General features: G+C 45.6%; 1 protein-coding gene across 6 annotated transcripts in view; it reads left to right on the forward strand.

Moving 5' to 3' along the window:
• The first annotated feature begins 455 nt into the window (after positions 1 to 455).
• LOC148517008 (dysbindin-like) overlaps positions 456 to 23,737 on the forward strand; it is a 43,859-nt gene continuing 20,577 nt past the window's right edge. The window contains exons 1-5 of one of the 6 annotated variants that reach the window (XM_088479185.1): positions 456 to 584; positions 1,415 to 1,550; positions 4,714 to 4,851; positions 9,004 to 9,173; positions 10,106 to 10,202. In XM_088479185.1, the coding sequence (XP_088335311.1) occupies positions 567 to 584; positions 1,415 to 1,550; positions 4,714 to 4,851; positions 9,004 to 9,173; positions 10,106 to 10,189 (546 nt within the window). In that variant the 5' untranslated portion in view covers positions 456 to 566 and the 3' untranslated portion in view covers positions 10,190 to 10,202. Of the gene's footprint in view, positions 585 to 1,414; positions 1,551 to 4,713; positions 4,852 to 9,003; positions 9,582 to 10,105; positions 10,417 to 10,458; positions 10,497 to 23,737 lie in introns of those variants that run through there. The other 5 variants (XM_088479188.1, XM_088479184.1, XM_088479186.1 and 2 more) reach the window with 5 other exon arrangements.

Genomic DNA, 23,737 nt, shown 5'->3' on the forward strand with positions numbered 1-23,737 from the left:
TCAATATCTGCAATGCGATCATTAATAAATGGGCCCATAAGTCCCTCTGTGGTGGCTGGCCACACCCCCTCTGGTGGCTAGCCACACCCCTTAGGTTTGGGCCCCTACCATTGCATTCCCTGATGGGCCTTTCATGTCCCAGTCCTACATTGATTAAGCCTGTTATTTGTATATATAATAAATAGTAACATAACATGTTTATAGTGTACACAAAGCTTACTATCTGATGTCACGTCTCCAGCATTTCTTGATGTAAGAAGACAATTCCCGGCTACTACTATAACTATGTACCACAGTAAGAGCCAGGGTAAGACAGTGAGAAGAACAGTGTGTACAGGGGGGGTGTCTATGTGTGTGTACAGGGGGGGTGTCCATGTGTGTGTACAGGGGGGGTGTCCATGTGTGTGTACAGGGGGGGTGTCTATGTGTGTGACACCTCACTCCCCTATGGTGAGTAATGATACGTGACTGTCCCCTCCCCGCCCATCCTACCGACTCGCTGCACACTCCGGGCGGAGAGCTGCTGCTTGGGTAGAAGGAGACAGCTGCACCCGGCCAGCCCAGAAATGACGGCAAGATCCCAGGTAACATCTCTGCTCTCCTACTTGCTGTCCTCCTGAGACCCCGACATGTCCCTCTCTCCACTACTCACACTCCCCTTGGTGACACACATCGTTGTCCATTGCTCTCTAACGGGAGTCCCGACTTTCAGCACTGTCCCTGCTCTAATGGAGAGTCCCAACTTTTTAGCACTGTATAGTCTCCAACGGGGAGTCCCGACTTTCAGCACAGTCCCTGCTCTCTAATGGGGCGTCCCAACTTCAGCACTCTCTTCACTGACATGTCAGAGCCACACAGCGCAGCATGGCTTCACAGGGAGAAGCGTGGCTCCTGCTATCTACTACATACACGATGTTGTAGCTCCTGCTAGCCACTACATACATGATGTGACTTCTGCTACTACATACATGTGACTTCTGTTAATCGCTACATACATTTTGTTGACCCAGGTAACTGCTACATGCATGATGTAACTGCCGCTAACTACTACATACATGATATGACTCCTACTAATCATTGCATACATGATATGACTCCTGCTAAGTACTACATACATGATATGACGCTCCTGTTATCCACTAAATATATGATGACTCCTGCTAATTACTACATACATAATGTGACTCCTGTTAACTATTACATACATGATGTGGCTTCTGCTAACTACTACATTCATGAAGCTGGCAGCAGCACCCCCATCACTTCTCATGAAAGAGGGAGGCAGTGACCTCACTTTTTCCGCTGTCTCATTTTGGGTCAGAGACATTTGCATTTCCTAACGCTTTAAATAACCAAGAGTCGTTCACCCAATCTGCAAGGCAGGATTATACCCCATCTCTCCCTCCTCCTACAGGGGCACCCCATACTACAGACGCAGGCTTCCAGCACACAGCACCTGCGAGAGCGGCAGCGCTTCTTTGAAGATGTCCTGGCACATGAAGTGGACAAGTATTATCCCCACACTCACCTCCTCAGTGAGCGCTGGCGGCGTAAGTTCTGGTGATGTGATCCATGGAGGGAGGGGGGTTGGGGGTAGCACAGAACTTAATATCATTGTGCTTTAAGATACAGTGATGCAGCCTCTGATTTTATATATGTATTATACATAAAGTACAGGCTAAACAACTGCTCTAGAAACACAGTATGAAATATATACAGATCCGCCATGTTGATGACAGCATGTAATATAGGGTTGTAACTATCAATCATTATTGTAGAGGGCAAGTCTTTTGCTGGGTACACACTAGACAATATGTCATCCAATCCAACGGATCGGAGCGACATATCGGGTACATTGTCTAGTGTGTACCCATGAATTGCGCACTCCCACAAGTCGCTAGCAACATCGCCCGTCAGCCCTACTGCAGGGCCGACGGGATGTCGCTAACTATACCATGCTGCAAGATGCAGCATGACACGTCCCTCCCCCTGCCGTACCCGGCATCATCAGGTGTGTATGCACTTGCCGTATGACGGTCCCATCGCCGCCGATGCTCTGTGAATTAGCAGGTTTAGGCATCCTATAGTTCAGCAGGTGTTCTGCAACTACAGGACCAACAAGCTTTTGGTTTGATACATAGCTTCAACCTTTTGCATCTTGCTGGGACTTGTAGTTTCACACCAGCTTTTATTTATTTTAAACATTTATAGCATTGTAGTAGTGTGGTGACACATGCAGTTCATCAACTCATATTACAAATGATCATGTAAAATAATAATTAAAAATAAAGCAGGTCCTTAAACATTATTCTGTTTCTGTACTACATGGTATCACAGCATACAATACATCTATCACTGTATGCTATCACACACACTTCCATCACCCTACACATCAGGAGAGCTGTGAGGTATAGAGGAAGCTGACCTGGGAGCGAGCATAGGGCCTGATTCAGAGGCGCTCGCAAAAAGCGAGCGCTCGCTCTGAATCAGGACGGGCGCTGTTTTTTTTTAGGAGCAGCTTCCTGCTGTAGCGAGCGGCCATGATGATGGTCGCGATGGTCAAGACCATCGGGATTGCGACGAGACCCTTGTGGTAGGGTCTCATGGCAGCAAGCCCCAGAGAGCTTCTATCTCAAATAGAGCCAAAAGCTCTCCCACTGATATCACTGGTGATGTCACACACAAACGGCAGGCGTTCGCATGGGAACGCCTCCGTTTGTGAGGCCACCCCCCGCCACGCCTACAAAATGGGACGAGCTGTCGATCAACATCGACAGCCGCCCCTTTTGTGAGTCCCGGAGCGAGTGCTTTTTGCGCTCGCTCTGGGGCTCGCACGTGCGCACTGGGCCACCATCGACCCGGTTGCGGGTGCTTGCGACCGGGTCTGAATCAGGCCCAGAGTGCAGTCTGACAGGTTGACTTGGAAGCTGTCTGACCATACTAGTGCATGCTCCCGGGCTGGCTTCAACTATACCTAACCAGTTTCCTAATGTGTGTCCTGGGGGGAGCATACTGTTCTGAATAAAATGCTCCCTCCTGGAAATTATCCCTGGAGAACCTGGTGATAGGTCCACTTTAATTATATGAAATATATCAGAGAAAGGTTGTACTCTCCTGTGTACTAACGTATGAATACAGTGCTGCCTTTTGTGAGAAGAAAAGGAGAGACTGCAAACTCTGACACCTTCCATGTAGCACTGAATTAATAAGCACATAACTATCATCTCTCAAGGAGATTTACAAAGGGAACATACTTGATATACTCTGAGTGTGAATACAAGAGACAGGATGATAGATTGTCATTTGAAAATCCAATGTAATTGTTCCATATGAAATAATAAATGGCTGACACCAGGGCACCAGTCACACACACTCCACGGCACCAGTCACACACACTCCACGGCACCAGTCACACACACTCCACGGCACCAGTCACACACACTGCAGGGCACCAGTCACACACACTCCAGGGCACCAGTCACACACACTCCAGGGCACCAGTTACACACACTCCAGGGCACCAGTTACACACACTCCAGGGCTCCAGTCACACACACACACACACACTTCAGGGCACCAGTCATACACACTCCACGGCACCAGTCACACACACTGCAGGGCACCAGTCACACACACTGCAGGGCACCAGTCACACACACTGCAGGGCACCAGTCACACACACTGCAGGGCACCAGTCACACACACTCCAGGGCACCAGTCACACACACTCCAGGGCACCAGTTACACACACTCCAGGGCTCCAGTCACACACACACACACACTCCAGGGCATCGGTCACACACACTCCAGGGCACCAGTCACACACACTCCAGGGCACCAGTCACACACACTGCAGGACACCAGTCACACACACACTCCATGGCACCAGTCACACACACATTCCAGGGCACCAGTCACACACACACTCCAGGGCACCAGTCACACACACTCCATGGCACCAGTCACACACACTCCATGGCACCAGTTACACACACAGCGTCATAGTACACGTCACTTGCCTTTTTACACTGATTTCCTCGCAATGCTTGCGGTAGGGTAAAGCTACCTGAAGCACTGCGTTCACATCCGATGGGGCTCGATGTACCAATGTTTTAATACACTTCCTGGAGATGACGTGTTGCTGGTGGGCGGCTCTGCCTGTGTGATTGGGCGTACGCATACACAAAGTGGCCGCTCGCTAAGACATGGTGGGCGTGCTTATGCCTTGGCGAGCGAGCGATCGCTTCCCGTGGCGTCACTTTGACAATTTTTCATACGCATCCAGCGAGCGTACGCAGATAGCGAACAGGTCTGAATCAGGCCCTATGCCCCTGAAGGACAATTATCAGCTTCTATACAACACTTTGAGGTAGACTGATTTGCGGTGCAGTGTCATTATTTCCACAATGTAAAATCTAACAGCAGTTGTGGCTGGCTGCCCAGTGCTTTTGTTGTGAATAGGGACGGTAGAGGGACGGTAGAGGGTGCGAGAGCTCAGACTAGCATCGTTTCAATCCTCACATGATAGCACCTGAAATGTTCAGCACATAAGTATATAGATTTAATAAGAAGATTCGCTTATTTTCCCACCAGTTGGCAGCAGAAAAGACTCAAAATTGTTTTTTTCAAATCATGTTATAATCAATTGGACGACATCAGTTTCCAAAAAATTCTGTTTCCTTTAACTTGCTTTTATGTTATCTATAATTGCAGCTCCCCTGGATAGTGTATCATCAATGGAAGTGAATATCGACTCTCTGGAACTGTCAGAACCGCTGGACATTAATGAGCTGGAAGCCAGTGATGCATTTCAACAGTCTGATGAACCCATAAGTCCTTTCGTTTGTCCTGGTTAGTACAGCTGGACGGTGTGGTGATCCCAGGCTAACATTGTACAAGAGAGAACATGCCTATAAGTCTTGTCGCTAGAGCAGGGATGGGGAACCTCGGGCCCGGGGGCCATATAAGACCTCCGCAATCATTTGGGCTGGCCCTCTGAGCTCTTTTCTGCTAGCCTCATCTGCTAGCAGGGTGCCTAGAATGTCACCCTGCAGCCAGAATCTATGCAGCGGTGCGCCTGGAGCATCCTTAGGATGCTTCGGACGGTCACACCGTTGTCCTTACTGCTCCTCGGAGCATCCTCAGGATTCTCCAGGCCTTGCTGTAACCACTGGCGATTATGGCCCGCCCTGTGTGATGTCACACGGAGGGGGCGTGACCTGCACCGGCCCCACAAAATTTTTTATATATATATCAAAATGGCCCTTGGCAGAAAAAGGGTTCCCCACCCCGGTGCTCGAGAAATGCAGCTATGAATTGACATTATAATTTGCCTAGGAAATGCAGAGATCAGTCACTGGCATTTTGCTGCTTGTGTGACACTACTGCAGTAAGAAGACTGTGGATGAAATATTTGTAACACAAATGGAAATTCTTTCTTGTATAACACTTATCTCTTCTGGCTACGGTGTAAGAATGTACCAGCCAATGTCTTAGCATTGCAAGTGTCAGGTGTTCTCATAGCTCTCACCAGTTAGTGGACATTCTTATTCAGAAGTGTGATCTTATTGTACATGTTTTACTTGCAAGGACACCTAAAGCATCTACTGCCCCTCTTATGGTGCGTACACACTGGGCGATAAAGTGGACGACTGAACGATAACGATATCGTTATCGTTCAGTCGTCCACTTTATCGTCCATTTTTAACCCCAAAAAGATGAACGATAACGACGACGCGCGTTCCCGCGGGTCGTTCGTCATTATCGTTCATCGGGCTGACATGCAGGTCAACCTGACGATCTCGTCAGGTTGCTGCATGTTGGGGAATGGGGAAGAGGGCCCGGCGCTGAACGATATCGTTAATGATATCGTTCAGCAGCTGTGCTCAATGTCATGAACGACATTGAGCACAGCCTGCCAGGGACACACTACATGATATCGCTCAGGGAGCATATCGTGTAGTGTGTACCCACCATTACTGTCACATGATTTGAGAGACAAATCTGATTTGACTACTGTATGTATACTTCCAGTAGTTTCCCTACCAAGTGGGGCTTTCATATAGGGTTTTGTTAGTACCCAGCATTAATGCCATTTGTTGCACATCTGTAAAATGCACAACATTTAATCCCAGTACTGAATCACATTATTAAAATTTGCTAGGAACTGCAATAGTTAGAACTTTTCTGGTTTTGTATATGAATTCACCTGCAGATCGTTCTTGGCTGTAATATTCTCTCTGGCAAAATATTATCATGGGGGTCACTCAACCCCCTGCAGGTTTAATATTCTGGGATAATATGTACTTATCAGCATTTATACATTCGCTTATGTGCGATGTCCTGCACTACGTACACTGTAAAGACAGCATAAGCAGACCTCAAGATAGTGATAAATATATTACTATAAGGAATTCTTTACATATACACCTGCCCCTGAATGCAGCTTGTTCTGGGTTTTTTTAGTTGGTCCATAATGTAGGTAAATAGAAACAAAGCATGAGGATGTATAACCACCCATATGTACACTCCCAAAGTCCTGCAGTGGGAGAACAGAGAGTTGCCAGTGGGGGTTGGGTACGGGATCCTGGACAGGGCCGGCACTAGGCTGTGCTGCGCCCAGCGCCGCATTGAGTTGCCGCCCCTTCCCTTCTCCACTCCCTCCCCCTGAGCTTAAATATACAGACCGGCTTGCCCGTGCCTGGAGCCGCTACTGATCCTGGAGGTCAGGATGTAGACAGCGGCAACCCGACAAAATTTCATAAGTAACCCTTACCCTCCTCCTAACCCACCTTTCCCACAGCCAAACCCTAACCCTCCCCCTAACCTTTACCCTAACCCTCCCCATAACCTACTTTTCCCACAGCCAAAGCCTAACCCACCTCCTATTGCCTAATCCTAATACTCACCGTCAGGATTTTGGAGCCGGAAATTCAGACTGCTGTCGGGATTCCGGCGCTAGGATTCTGACCGCCGGCATCCTGATTGTTGGGATGCCGACTACATCTCGCCAGTGGTGGTACCTGCTCTGTTAGTCTTTATGAGGAGTATTTCAATTAATTAATTTAAAGAAAGTGAAAGTTCTCTTTAAAAACACACCTGACATATAGTAAGAGGGAATATATGGGAATTATGTCTGTGATTCTGGAAGGAGGGTCAGTGGATGTTCTCCAGAATAGCCAGATCTCTAGAAGGGTATAACATCTTTTTAGGGAATTAACCCTGGTCCCACCTGAATGAATAAAACCTCATATATTACCCCGGCACTTTAAGCCACACATTTGGGCATCATAAAGGATTCAGCTCTGAATCTGAATTTACAGCAAGGGGATTATTATTATATTATCATTAGTAGTTATTTAGTGCCACCAATAATGCATCACTGCACAGAGATAGTATTTGTCATTCACATCAGTCCCTAACCTTCAGTCACGCAAACAGGGAAAACAGGCAAACTCACAAAGAAAGGGGCCTGCTGACCACTGTGCTATATATTATAAAATAATCTGCTACAGATAGATTTTTCTTATTTATACAATTCATTGGTTTATTTGTTTTTTGTTTGTCGTCTGTCTGGTTATGCATTCGGACACCCCTGCATCTTTTGGGATGAAACCAACGCGAGGTGGTCCAGTTGGATCCTGGCCAGGTTTGATGCGGGGAGCCTGTTCTGAGCCTTCCACTGGATGGATTTGGATAAAAACTGCACAGAGTGGTAATATTGGATCCCAGAAGACATACGAGGGGGTTGAAGTCCTGGTCGGACCTCCCATTGGTGTACGCTGGGCAGAACTTTGACCAGGGGAGCCTGTTCTGGGTCTTCCACTGGATGGATTTGGATGAAAACATCACAGAGCGGTGGTAATTGGTCTGGGATACCTAATAGAGTGGTTGGGGTCCTAGTTGGACCTCACGGCGGAGTGCGCCAGGAAGAACTTTGACCCAGGGAACCTATTCTGGGCCTTCCATTGGATGGAGTTGTACGACATCACATAATAAAACGTACTAACTTGAAGATACACCCCTGCACTGATTGGGATGAAACCAACGCAAGGTGGTCCAGTTGGATCCTGGCCAGGTTTTAGGGGGTTTAGGGTCCCGGTTGGTGTACGCTGGGCAGAACTTTGACCAGGGGAGCCTGCTCTGAGCCTTCCACTGAATGGATTTGGCCGAAAACTTCACAGAGTGTTACCATTGGATCCCAGAAGACATACTAGGGGGTTGAGGGCCCGGTCAGACCTCCCGTTGGTGCGCACTGGGCAGAATTTTGACCCGGGGAGCCTGTTCTGGACCTTCCACTGGATGTATTTGGATGAAAACTTGACAGAGGATGGCAATTGTTCTGGGATGCCTAAAGGAGTGGTTGGGGTCCCAGTCGGACTTCATGGCGGAGTGTGCCGGGAAGAACTTTGACCCAGGAGCCTGTCCACTGTATGGATTTGGACAACATCAAATAATAAAATTTAATAACTTGAAGATTTAAACCCGGGCAATGCCGGGTACTTCAGCTAGTTTATTATATATAAGGATCCCATTTCTATTATATACACCATACTTTTGAGCTGGCTGTCATTAGCCATTTTCCAGGTCTTGTCTTGATTTATATTTTTTTAGAGGTATTTGGACAGTCTTATTTGTGTAATTCTGCTTTAGATTTACTCCTTGTAGCCCCTTATTTGTATTTTTCTATAACTGGAAGAGCGCCAGTCACCTAAACACACGGGAGGCAGCCATTTTGCATTTTGAATGAAATGTTACTGTATTTGTAACCCATTAATTCACTAGGAAGCACAACGTATATGAGATTCTAAAGAGGCATTTCAACAATAGGAATACATTCATTTTATTGTGCCATATATCAAAGTCAGCTGTTATTTCCCAGTGTATAGATCTTGAGCCCTGTACAGGGTGCTTGCAGCTATGAAGCAGACCATTTAAGCATCAGATACTGTAGATATGATATATATGTGTCTGTGTATTAACATATATACGTATTTATTTCAGCTGATCTCCAGGGAATGGACTATTTCAGGCTCCGCTTCCCCTTCTCTCCTACTTCTGACCAGCAGCATCTAGTACATGATGGTGACTCTACAGTAAGCCAGGAGGAAGCAGCACATGTACAGACTAAGGAACGCAACATCACTCCGGATCCCCCACACAATGACCACAAGGTGCCCTTGTCTCAGTCACAATGACCTGCTGGGTCCCTCTGAAAAGACTATGGCCCTCATTCAGAGCCGTACGCTCTGAGCAGAGCGCACGCTCTGCATGAGGGCCGGGCTCCATTTTCATGGAGCGTCCTCCTGGACGCTCGTATAGCTGTGGGTCACCACCCACAGGCTATACGAGCGTGCATTTTGATGGCCACGATGGTCGTGACCATCGCGACCATCGAAATTGCGAGCCGGAGCCAACCTCAACCGCAAGCTCCGGAGTGATTTTGGCTCTATCAGAGCCAAAATCACTCCCACTGACATCACTAGTGATGTCAGTGGGCCAGCTTCTGACGGGAGGCGTTCCCGTGGGAACGCCCCCGTCAGGGAGGCACGCCCCCGGCACGCCCACCAAAGGGGGCGTGCTGTCAATCAACATTGACAGCACGCCCCCTTTGATCGGACACAACGAGCGAAGGAAAGTCCTTCGCTCGTCGTGTCTGGCGCATGCGCACGACGGAGCTCCCTCCGTCGTGCGCATGCTCAGTGCAGACCATCGACCCACTTGCGAGCGGACAGCCGCTCGCGAGTGGGTCTGAATCAGGCCCTATGGTACTAGCCAGTGCCCTGGTGCTTTCAGCTCACTGGCCCATTTCCTTACAGAATATATGGCTTTCCCGCCCTCTCTGTTGGACATTTTCAGCTGTCAGCTCTATCAGGTTAGAATTTAGACAAAGAGTTTACAGTGCCAGTTCTATGGAAATCGCTGCTGTGGAAACTGGGCATTCAGCTTAAGTAGTTAGTACTAGAAAATGCCATATCCTTAGCAAAAGAGATCGTTAATGCATTCCAATATTTTTCACAGCACGTTTGTGTGTTATAGTTTTGTTTGTGAGTTAGGTCAGACTGTCCTTTCAGGGGCCTCAATTCTATTAATAATCATTTTCTAGGAAGAGAGCATCTATTGGAACAAAAGTGTAACTTCCTTCTATTTCCATCCACCCCACGTGACATCAGACAAGGCAGTAACATGATCATTATCCCCAAGTAATTATATCATGGTTATAAAAAAAAAATATTTGTGGCGCCCTCTAGTGGGAATTTGGTTCACGCAGTTACAAAACTGAATATACTTCAGCCAGGTATGGATTGCTGTGTTTTTTTTCCTGTGCACATTGGTGATACTAGAATGATGCCTTGTAAAACACTGAATCAATATGTTTACTGTTTTTAATACAACGGAATGATTCTGTACAATTTAGTTGTCTTGTAAATCCTAATACATCTATCCCATTTATCTTAGCGCATTAAAAAACACATTGACTGAATAAAGATTAGCAGGTACGTAAAGGTGAATTCTGCTAAAGTACTCCTTAATTCTAAAATGAATTAACTTGTCCACATGGCTCAGGCAGGTAATTACTGGGATGTAGGTAATTGATCACTTAGGTGGAAAAAACAAATTACATTTCAGACACTTTAAGCACAATTCAATGATACAGTTTTTAGGAAGTATTTCAAGTGTATTATGTGCATTTTCTAATTAAATGTAATTGCAGTGATTTCTGCCCATCTGGCAATCAGTGCTTTAGTAATTGCAGTTAAACGAGCATTTATAATTTCCAAGGAACCAGACAAAATTGGTGTAAAAATGATGAAAGTTAAAATGAGGGGAAAGTCAAAATGTCAAGTAAAATAATGGAAAAAAGTCCCTCTTCTATAGTGGTCTGTTGTGTTAAACAGTGTGATTCGGCATATAAAATGTCATAGAGCACTTTCCAATCAGCCCCGGAATCCGGCCTGATGCCGGAACTTATTGGGTATTTTTTTGAGACCTAATGTGTCCCGAAAAATCATCCCCAAAAATTGCAGTTTTTTTCGCCAGTGCAATGGTGAAAACACAGATCCGTGAACTTATCATAGAACCTATGTGTTTTCGGGCGAATTATCCTATTTGTTCGTCCAAACAAATAGACTAGGGTGAAAAAAAATTGATGACAAACTAGGATTAGTTAATTAGATACCGCCTTATGTAAGGAAGATTATTATATACACATAACATAAAATGTGAGCTTGATTACAAAAAAATTTCCTTTATATGAGCAAAAACTACTTCTGTATAATGTTTATACAGTATTTTGTAACATACAGAGTACTAACACATGTAACATACAGAGGACCTGATTCAGACCCGCTCGCAAGCGCTGTTGCCCAAGTGCGCATGCGCACGACGGAGGCGGCTCTGTCGTGCGCATGCGCGAGACCCGAATAACGACGGCCAAGCCGTCGTTATGGGTCTCGCACCAAAGGGGGCGCGCTGTCGATGGTGATTGACAGCACGCCCCCTTTGGTGGGCGTGCCGGGGGCGTGGCTGCCCAGAGCCAAAAGCACTGCAGGGCTTGCGGCAGCGAGACCCTACCGCAAGGGTCTCATCGCAAGCCCGATGGTCGCGATGGTCATTTTGGCCGCTCACTATAGCTGTGGGTGGTCACCCACAGCTATGCAAGCGGCCAGGAGCCGCTCCAAAAAGGAGGAGGGACGGCCCTGATTCAGAGAGCGCTCTGTCAGAGTACTAAAACATGTAACATACACAGCACTAAAACATGAACTATATGTGTTCACATACATGTAACCTCCTTGCGCGTTAAACAGCCCTTCTAGTCGTACCAGACCATGGCGCCACTCGGCAGTGCCGAGCATCTTTTTGTGTGACTTTTTCCCTTAGAATGCGTCTTATTCGGAAAGTGATGCAAATAGGAGGCACAGCCGCTGACACTGGAACGTAGCATTGTGCATGCAGATACTCCCGCAGTCGCACACAGAATATTTGCCGCATATTTTAATCAGCTGAAGATGCTATGTCCTATATCTCAATGCGAATAAGATGTATTTCAAAAGAAAAAGTCACACGAAAAGATGCTCTGCACTACGCACTGTGTTCACGTATAACGTGTAACTTATAGCATACAGAGGATAGATGTACAGTGTGTGGACACATCTGTATTGTACTGGACACTTTCAGTCAAACTTCTATCATGTTCATCATATACTTGATAATTAGGTGGTATAAAATGTGGGGAATTTGAGTGTAATTGAGGAAATTTGAATTATTGAGGTACATTAAGATGATCAGCTATGCTAGATGCTAGTGCAGTGTTGGCTAACCTTGACACTCCAGCTGTTATGGAACTACATAACCCAGCATGCACTGCTACAGTTTTGCTATTAGGGCATGCTAAAACTGTGGCAGGGCATGCTGGGATATATAGTTCCACAACAGCTGGAGTGTCAAGGTTAGCCAACACTGTGCTAGTGTGTCCCAAAAGGTGACTCTGAAATCATTTCAGCTGCCATCCTCCCAAAAAGCTCAAAACAAGAAAAGACAAGGACAGTGCTAGTTAGCAATATCTATGGCAGAATCCACTTTTGTAAATAACAATTTAAAAAAAAACATTACTAACAATAAAAATAGAAGTATCTCAAAATAAAAACAACACGTCACAATTTAATCATCACTGAAGCGTCCGCATCAGCAGGATGACAGTAATCTCTAAGGTACCGTGTAAGTAAACAGTTCCCAGGATTAGGGCAGTGATTGTGCAAGTTTCATTTAAGGACTATTAGCCTAATTGTGACTTTTGGGATCTGCAGTTCCCTTATAGGCTATATTTCTAAGGATCCCTGCCAAATTATATGCAGTGACAATGAGACTACTGCTCTAATCCTGGGAACTGTTTAAACTGCACTTTAGAGATTAGTTTTAGTCTGCTAATACAGATGCTCCCATGATATTTAAGCTGGAATGTGTTATTGTTTATTTTTATATCTAAAAAGTGTACTTTTTTTAAAATTTGTTATAATGTTTATTAAACATTTTTATATTTAAAAATAAAAAATAAAGCTTATCCTTTGATGTAAGTGGATTCGATTCACCCATGGTGCACAGATTTTACATATACGTGCTCACTAGGACTGTCCTTGTTTTTGCACGTAGTCCACGCAATGAGGCAGGAAGGAAGTGGCCAGGAGAAAACAGGGAGGTCTGAGTTTCCTCACTGCGCAGTGAATCCAGAGGAGGATATTTTGAGTCACACAGCTTTATTACAATTGGTTTGTGCAGTAACAACAATAAAGATCAAGAGCTTATCTATAGCCATAGCAGTCTATGTGACCAAAAGCATCGGGGGCCCTGTCCAAGACAAAAACAATATGCCTTAAAGTACACACTTAGGAGTATATTTACTAAAGTGCAGGTTTTTAGAAGTGGAGATGTTGCCCATAGCAACCAATACGATTCTACTTAACATTTATCTAGCACCTAGAAATGTATAGCTAGAATCTGATTGGTTGCTATGGGCAACATCTCCACTTTTAAAAATCTGCACTTTAGTAAATATGAAGATGGGCGGTAGAACTGCGCTCTCGTTGACCAGGGGGTGGTGTGTTGTGGTTTCGGGGTGCTGCACCTTTGTGTGGGAGTACCTTTCCCGCACTGAAAACGTATGGGGGTAGGGGGGGTAAGGTGCGCTCTTCCTGCTAGTACTGGTGATGACTTGTGTGTGTTTGTGAGTGGTGTTAATTAGAATGTTTCTTCTGGTGGTGGTGGAATGGAATAGGATCAAAATGAGGCCAGCGAGACACAGTAATTTTGGGCAAAATCTTTTATTGAGTAGTCACAATGCTGCTCTGTTAAGATCCCGGGCAGGTGGGTGGGGTTCAGTGATGAGTGGTGATGAGACTGGGGAGGTAGGTGGACCCTTTTAGGGGGCTCCTTCCCGTGCGGTTCAGTGAATTTTTGCCCAAAATTACTGTGTCTCGCTGGCCTCATTTTGATCCTATTCCATTCCCCTTTTCACATTACTCCAAACTACACTCCATATCCAATCACACCCTCCTCACTCCCAAAACATCACCACCACCAGAAGAAACATTCTAATTAACACCACTCACAAACACCAGTACTAGCAGGAAGAGCGCACCTTACCCCCCCTACCCCCATACTTTAGTAAATATACCCCTTATTAGAATTTTATTACAAATGTATTCAGGTAGTTCTATGATTTGTCAAATAATGAGGGCAAAATGACTGTATATATAATTCAGTGCAAGATTGCTACTAATGTGGTTAGTACTCTGCCTTATACTGACTGGGGATGGAGCAGATATTGTGATGAGTAAAACTTTATGACAGTGCTTTGGGGGCATCATCGCAGTTTTGTTTTAGGGCCAGTCACTTCTAGTTACACCCCTGCTTTGGAATGTATTGGTTGTGCATAAAGTGACTATAGTTTAATTTTGACACACAGCTGTGTAATGCCTCAGCTAGAGATGCTAGAGATGTAGGTAGTTGTACATCAGGGGTGGGGAACCTTTTTACTGCCGAGGGCCATTTTGTTATATATAACATTATTTGCGGGACCGGTGCAGGCCACGCCCCCTCCATGCGATGTCACACACGGGCGAGGCCACAATCGCCAGTTACTACAGCAATGCCCACAGCATCCTCAGGAGCTGTAAGGGCAGCAGTGTGAAACCATCTGAAGCATCCTAAGGACACTGCAGGCGGCACGGCTGCATAGATTCTAGTTGCAATGTGCCATTCTAGGCACCCTGCTAGCCAGATGAGGCTAGCAGAAAAAAGTTCAGAGGGCCAGACCAAATGATTCCGAGGGCCTGATACGGCCCCCGGGCAGGAGGTTCCCCATCCATGTTGTACATAGATCTATGTAGTGTCTTTATTACATTTTAATTTACAGGGTAGTAACTTTGAAATGGTGCTAAATATTTAGGATTCTGGTGTACCGTGGCAACCACAGTCACATGCCCATCTAAGGGCACTGAGACATCTGCCTTTTTACCCTTCTGCCATTACATCACATACTGAGCTCTGTGAGCCTGCATAGACTGTGTCTGGCAGACATTTTTTTTTGGCCTCCAGAGAGATTTTGAAAGGAGATAATGATTCATAGGATAGCTAAAGACGGCCATATACTAATGCTGGGCATACACTATACAATTATCTGTCAGATATCTGTCCAATCTGGCTGGTTGAAATGAAAACCTGGGAGCAAATAATAATAGACCATTTGCTCACAAACACTGGAAAACAGACAAAAATGGTCGTTTAGGCAAATTGGTTTAAACACACGAATTTAAACAATTGAACAATTGTTTTTTGTCCATTTCCAGTGTTTAAAACCATATGATTGACTGTCATTTGCTCCCATACATTACCAGGTTTTCATTCCAACCAGCCAGATTGGACCGATATCTGACAGATAATTGTATAGTGGATGCCCAGCATTACTGATCAGCCAATAATCGGCTGAATTGGCTCATAATTGCACAGTGTGTGACTGCAACCGAGCAGCAGTTATCGCTTTGTTGGGCATGAGAAATCTTCTAGCAGTGTATGGCAATGTCAGATAATTGTTCTGTCTGACTGATGGTGAGTTTGATCTCACAGCGTATGGCCAGCATAAGAAACATGACCATCAGATGTATAATTAAAAGGTACTTAATTTGCTATTTAAAACAAATAAAAAAGTCTACATGGGATTGTTGCTTTAGCTATATATTTTACTTGCATACCCGCCCTTATGCTCTGTCTAGTTATGTCAGTTTGGGCTTATATGTAAAATACTTTATATATTTTTAGGGCATTTTTTTTTTAACCTGTTTATTTTAAACCTCACTCCGTTTTCGTCTATACATTGCTGTTTCTGTGTGCCTGTATGTCTTTAATTAATACAGACTTCAATTTTGTTTATTCAGCTTATAAAATAACTTAAGCTGTAGTCTTGGGTGGAGTTCAGTTAGTACAGATTATATTCATATTGTATTTATTCAACCAGAAATAAGCCAACATGAAGAAGTTAGTACACCCTCACTGCTTTCATGTCAGGAGTCGGTAACATTAGCCAGGCGCACTTTGTTATTGGGTCACCAGGATGTGCTGCCACCTCTAAATATAAAAGCAGGATGTTTGGCAGGTCAGTCTGGATTATCCCGTAGTAACACCATGCCAAGGAGGAAAGACATCTGCTTAGATCTCAGATAAGTTATTGCTGTTATTTATAAGTCATTAGGTTTTTTCCAAGCTGTATTCTACAATGAGAAATATTATTTACAAACAGTAGTTGAAAGAGATACAGATGCTCCCAAGTTCATTGTGGCTGATCACGCCACAAACGTGCGCGCGCATCGCACTATGTGCCCCGATATGCTATGGCGCAACCCCCGAACGCACGAGTGCGTCTCCCATTCATTCCTATGGAGTCGCAAATGCGCGACTCTGATCGCGGGAGACCGTCTTGTGCATATCTGTACATTAGATATATACACTCCTCCTTATTTGACATCTGGAGGCTACAGAATATGTCTGCCAGTTACACAGGCTCCCGGCTCTCAGCATGTCACATTAAGGCAGAGGGGAGAGGAAGAAGGTAAGAGCGGCCCATGTTACCAGTTGTGCTGAGCCAAGGGGGGCACATAATGCCCGCTCTGCACCCAGAACAAGGTTGGAGTCTCGCTATCTTTTGCGCTGGCGCCATATTTCTGTTGGGAGCGGGACCCATGCAAAAAAAATTGCGCACAGGGCCTCTTTTTCTTTTAAATTGAGTAATTTTTTATTGGAATTTCAAAATAACAATAAAGAATCAAAAGAAACAAACATAAAATACAATATTCATTAAAGAAATATATATCTTGAAAAATGGACAGAAGACACTGTGGTACAGGAATGTATGACCGGCGGTTCAAATCCCCACAGCGGAAACACGGCAAAGAAGATCCCGACAGGTGAGTATTTTTTCTATTTACTAACCCAACCTCCCCCCCTAACCCTCCCTTAGGGGTGCCTAACCCTAAACTCCCCCCAAGTGCCTAACCTAACCCCCCTATAAGTGCCTAAACCTAACCCCCCCTTCGCAACAGCCTAACCCTAAGTCTCCTGGGAGGTGCCTAACCCCCCATCCCCTAGCCCAAACCTAACCTCCAAGGGGGGGTGCCTAACCCTAACTCCCCCCCGGGAGCCCCTAACCCCCCCCCCGCGCGGCTTACCTTTGATCGGTAAGCCAGGTGTCGGGCTCCCGGCGTAGGGCTAATGACAGGCGTCGAAAGGCGTAGTTGAAATTTCGACACCGGTCATTAGACATTTGCCGGGGCTAGACAGTCGGGATGCCGACGGTCGGCATTTATTATTATTATTATCATTTATATGGCGCCACAAGTCTTCCGCAGTGCCTTACAAAGTACACAAACAAATAAGTAACCAGTGACTTACAGCACAATACAAAGCAGGACGTGGACATGTATAATAAACATTGCTATATTAGTGACCTTTCCACCCACATAAGCAGCCGAGTGTTAGTTGCCCTAGTGGGGAGAAAGAGATAAATTACAGTAGGGAGAAGCACAAGAGGGTAGAGGGCCCAGCATAAAGAGCTTACATTCTTTAAGGGAGGGGCAGACGAAAAGGAGTGACACAGATGGGGTAGGCGGGGAGAGGGAGGGAGTTCCAAAGGTGAGGAGCAGCTCGGGCAAAATCTTGGAGGCAGGAGTGAGAGGAAGTAATCAGTTGGCATGAAAGGCGGCGTGTATTAAGTGAACGAAGAGGGCGGACAGAAGAGTGAAAGGAGATGAGATCAGAGATGTAAATGGGAGAGGAATGGGTGATGGCTTTGTGAGTGTGATAACCTTGATTTGGGTTCTGAAAGGGAAGGGGAGCCAGTGGAGAGCTTGTAAGAGAGGGGAGGCAGATGTAGTGTTTGGAGAGGAAGATGAGCCGAGCAGCAGCATTGAGGACAGACTGGAGAGGAGAGAGATGGGATTTGGGGAGGCCAGATAGGAGGAGGTTACAGTGGTCCAATCTGGAGATGACCAGTGAATGAGGGTTTTGGTGGCATCCTGGGTGAGAAAGAGTCTGACCGTCGGCATCCCCTGGTACATGTTTGTAACCATACATTTCTATCCATACAATAAAATACTATAAAAAAAGAGTCCCGTCTGCGTATGAATATCCTACAGACATATAAATCATATATACTTCAGCTCAGACCTACACACATAAATGTGCTGATAAATATATATCGATCAGGACATCTATTACATATTAGCACTGAAAAACAGTTACACAGTGTATTGTCAAATAAAAGGGCCCCTCTTTCTTAAAATGCCCCTGCACCCTGCATGTGACCGTGATTGCAATGGTAGGCCATTCTAAACCATTAATAGGATCCTGAAGAAAGAATCCGAGGAAAAATTGTAAATGCTAACATTCTTCTTAAAGCCCAGTGGTTCTCAAACTCGGTCCTGAGGACCCCACACAGGTCACGTTTTCCAGGTCACCTAGCAAGAGCACAGGTGTTTTCATTACTCACTGACACATTTTAAAAGATCCACAGGTGGAGCTAATTATTTCACTTGCGATTCTGTGAGGATACCTTGAAAACATGCACTGTTGGGGGTCCTGAGGACCAAGTTTGAGAACCTGTGTTATAGCCTGTTATAGTGATTTATGATCAATTAAAAACACATCTCATTATAATGATGATTTAAATAGGTCCTGATATGAAAACACAGATTTAGAACAATTTACTCTCCTTTTCACATGGCCAGATGGGCACAAAGATATTACTATTTTGAGAACTTTGTGAAACATAAAACTCTGAGGATGTGATTTGAAAACAGAAAACGCTGCTGGTACCTGATTAATATATTGTGCCAAGGAGATGAGGTTACACAAATATTTAAGCTATCATAATCCCCCTTACCTTTTAAGGAGATGAAGCTTACATTCCAGCCTTACCATTTCTTATTTCACACTGTAAATCCGCTGTAATTTATGCATGTTAAGGAGAAAGCAGTTTCCTGCCTGGATTTTGCTGACTGCAGCATATTTTTTGTAAATGCTTTCTTTACATTTCACAAGCAAGAACAGTTAATTATGACAAAAAGAACATATGGGACAGTAATGAAAAATACATTCTCTGCTCCCCATAATGTTTATTAACTATTTCCGTAGTTTCTAACTGATCAGTGATACAAACTATCCTCAGCGCACATCCTAAAACAACTCAAACACCATAAAATGCTACACTAAATACATGATTTAGAGAAGATAATTAAGTACATTATTCTGATTTTTAAAAAAAATGTACAATTAAGTAGCTTGGGGGAAAAATAAAACAAAAAAATATGGGTGCATTATTAATACAAATCATAACTACGGGACTACTATTAATTATAACTATAGGGGCACTATTCATATAAATTATAACCATTAAATGATGACATTAGAACAATATGGGGACACCAAGCCTTATTTTCAAACAATAGGGGGCACTGTTATTTTATTCTTCCTGATGCTCATAGGCCAGAAGTAGCATGAAGGTCCCAATGCTATTTGGCATTGGGCCGCACCCCACCAGAGGACCAGGACCAGTGCAAAATAACATGGCCCAGTAGTGAAGGGCAGGTTCTCATTTTTACTGTAATAATGAGAGTTTCCCCTAAACCGCATGTAGTTTCGTCTAAATCTCCTGCAATTCAGATCTCAGTAGTAGTTTGGGATGTACTACGCATTGCATTTTGGATGCAGTACAACCTGTAACTTATCATGTGCATAGCAGCGTTAATAACGCCGGTGTGCACTTAGAATTGCGATTATAATTGCAAAAGACAGCTCTTTCCAAAAGAGCTGCCCATTATGATGAGAGGACTTCCGGGTTTATATCCCAGAAGCCCCTCGGGTTTCATTCTGCGCATGCGTGTCGTGGGGGAACGGGGGGGGAACAGGGAACATTGCTAAGAGAAGCACATAGGGAACATTGTGAAGAGAAGCCCGTAGGCTTCTAATAGGCAATGCCATCTATAGATGGCATTGCCTAATGGGTCCAAGCTCCAGAAGCGATTGCATCCCGGAGCTTGGCACATATGGGAAATGCGCATTTTGCTGTTAGTACATCCTGCCCCTAGGGTTTTATTCTCCAAACGGCTGCATATTAAATCTGTTGACGTGATTTGGTTTTAAACCCACCAAAGAGAACGCTGCTTACTGCATTTACATTTATACCGTGGTGGTTGAAACCCTCAGTGATTTAGGGCCTGATTCTGAGTCTCACGCAAAAGTGCACGTGGCAGTGTCTATGGGTGGTCTCCCATCTGCGAGTTTAGACAAATGCAGCTACATACTCCTTACCGTGTGTACATCCGTATGGCCGAATGTGCAAGGTCTGAGATGTCCGCTTTCAGCATCCATACTCGCAGGTGCAGTTCTCCATCTGCCCTTCTATGCTTGTGGTTGTGAACCCAGCCACTTGCATTAATAAGCCGACCACACCCCCATAACACGCCCACTGACAGGACTATTTTTGTGTGCACTACTAGCCACCTCCCAGTCACCGCTCAGTATCGCCCATCACTTTTTTCCACATTTCTGATACTGTCTATCCCGAATGCAACAGCACCTTTGTGCATACTCTCTGTGTAACTCATAGGGGTTTTCAGAAATTTTCATGCATGTGTAGTTGCAAAATAATTGCTCAACTAATGGTGCATAAACACGGGACGATCGTCAACGATAACAATATCGTTGAACGATCTCCCGGGTGTGCTGGATGATCAATATCGATCATAAAGCACACCACCAACAACGGCTAGCGACCCGCGATCTATAATAACCTGGACGATAACGAACAGGTTGGCCTGCATGCATAGTTGACGGACTATGACCCTCATTCAGAGCCACTCGCTAGCGGCAGTACGCTCGTTCCGAGCGATGTTCGCACATCTGCGCATGCATACGGTTTTTAGTACGCATGCGCGAACCAGTCAGTGCGGCTGAAAATCGTTTGTACGCAATATAGCGAGTGCCTGCTATTTTGAGTGACAGAATGAGGCGTATGTGGGTGGTAACGGGAAGGTGCTTGAAAACGGGGAGTGGAGATCAGAACGCAGGCGTGCTTAAAGGTCAAAACGGGCGTTTTATGGGTGTGCATAATTAATATAGCAGCGTCATTGACCACGTCACTTGGTTTTTTTTAACTCAGAACTGCTCGCAAAATAGCGGTTGAAAAAACCAACCACAAGAATAGCGAGCAGTTCATATCCTGTTCGATGTACTCGATTAATCTAATAAATAGGCGGACATGACGTATGGTGCGAGCGGCCAGGGGGCGTTTTTAACAAATAAACGAGCGTATGTTCAGACGTAGAGGTGTGAACAGACTGCAATGTGCGAATGGATCATTTGAATAGCCACCCCTTGTTTTTGAACGAACGAACGCAAATAGCGAACGGCTCTGAATGAGGGCCTATATCTTTATCGTCCATACGTGCCCGCGCATCACAGGTCATTGGTGGGTTGGAGGCACCGAAAAATGCACGATACGAACGATAATGATATGACCGATATCGTTATCATTCATATCGTGCGTTTTAATTGTACCGTGTGTACGCACCTTAAGTGAATATCGGCATTGCATGTGGATTGCATGTGACTCAGAATCAGAAACACAGCTTTCCTGTTCTCTTGTAGCTAGATAAGCCATTAGATAGACTACGTGTTATAAGAGTATATATATATATATATATATATATATATATATACAATATCAATGATTGATAAAAGGAGAGTATATTTTTTTTAATATGAATGCCTCTCAGGGTGGAGTAATGGCTTGTCAGTCGAGGCACCAGGCCATTTCTGCATGTTCTCTGCATTTGGCGGTTACATCCTTTGATATCAGGCATCTGAACCGTCTGAGTAGATGTGGCCTAATAACTGCACTGGAACCCCAGGCCACTGCTGAAGCAGGAGTACGCTGAAGATTTACCTGTGAAACAACCCTTGCCACGATCAGAGCCCTACTGCCAATTAACATGGCTCTTCACACTCAGCACATAGAGGCCACACTTGCAGACTAAGGCCCTGATTCAGAGCCGGACGCTCTGACCAGAGCGCTCACTCTGAATCAGGGCCCACCTCCATTAAAATGGAGCGTCCTCCTGGACGCTCGTATAGCTGTGGGTCACCACCCACAGCATATACGAGCGTGCAAAAAGATGGTCGCGATGGTCTTGACTATCGCGACCATCGGAACTGCGAGTGAAAGCCTGCGGTTGGGTTTCCCAACCGCAAGGCCAGGAGTGATTTTGGCTCTATCAGAGCCAAAATCACTCCCACTGACATCACTAGTGATGTCAGTGGGGCCGGCTTCAGACGGTAGGCGTTCCCTTGGGAACGCCTCCGTCTGGCAGGCACGCCCCCGGCACGCCCACCAAAGGGGGCGTGCTGTCAGTCACCATCGACAGCACGCCCCCTTTGATGAGACACTCCGAGCGAAGGAAAGTCCTTCGCTCGCCGGGTCTCGCGCATGCGCACGACGGAGCTCCCTCCATCGTGCGCATGAGCAGTGGGGAACATCGACCCACTTGCGAGCGTACTGCCGCTCGCACGTGGGTCTGAATGACCCCCTAAGGCATCTATTCACTAAGCCTTGGAGAGAGATACAATGGAGAAAGATAAGTCCCAGCCAATCAGCTCCTAACTGTCAGTGTACAGGCTGTGTTTGAAAAATTACAGTTAGGAGCTAATTGGCTGGGACTTATCTTTCTCCATTTTATCTCTCTCCAAGGCTTAGTGAATAGACAGTTAATGTTAAGTGTCGCAGGCTACACACAGTACACGAGTGCACGCTAGCCTCGTGGTAGCAGCTAAGAGGGCTGACAGACGTCCGGAGCCAGTTGCCAGGAGACGCCGGCTACACACAGCCCACGTGTGCACACTGGCCCCACACTAGCGGCTCAGAGGACAGACAGACACCCGGAGCGTGGCAGCATCACCCACCAAGCGGCAGGTCGTCTTCACTACAGACTCCACTTGGAGACGGGCTGGCACGGGAGAAGTGACATACTAAGAAGCAGCACTGACACTGGCCCTGTCGGAGAATATTGCAGCACAGCAGTACCATTCATCAGGATACTACCTGTCTATTACCCTCTCGCTTTTTGGTGGAAAACGGCTGGAACGTTGCAGAACACTGTAAGGTATCAATTAATAAAGGATGCCGATTGTTGATTTATAACCTACATATATATTTTTTTGGCTGACCAGGACACCGGTCTATAGACGGTTATGTTACTCCACTGAGGGATTGTGGATTATCAATTGCATTTAAGAGGTGCTTTACTAACAAGTTGAGCAATTAACTCCAGATCACCATCAGTTCCCTCTGTTTGTTCATCTTTGATCTGCCATGCTCCATTATTAACACTAATGGTGCGTACACACTAGACGATATGCTCCCTGAGCGATATCGTCTAGTGTGTCCCCGGCAGGGTGTGCTCAATGTCGTTCATGACATTGAGCACACCCGCTGAACGATATCATTAACGATATCGTTCAGCGCCGGGCTCTCTCCCCCATTCCATAACATCGTCAGGTTGGCCTGCATGTTAACCCGATGAACGATGATGACGAACGACCCGCGGGAAAGCGCGTCGTCGTTATCGTTCATCGTTTTTGTGTTAAAAATGGACGATAAAGTGGACGACTGCACGATAACGATATCGTTATCGTT

The sequence above is a fragment of the Taudactylus pleione genome, unplaced genomic scaffold (assembly GCF_031769625.1).
Source record: "Taudactylus pleione unplaced genomic scaffold, aTauple2 ptg000229l, whole genome shotgun sequence".
In the NCBI taxonomy this organism is placed as follows: Eukaryota; Metazoa; Chordata; class Amphibia; order Anura; family Myobatrachidae; genus Taudactylus; species Taudactylus pleione.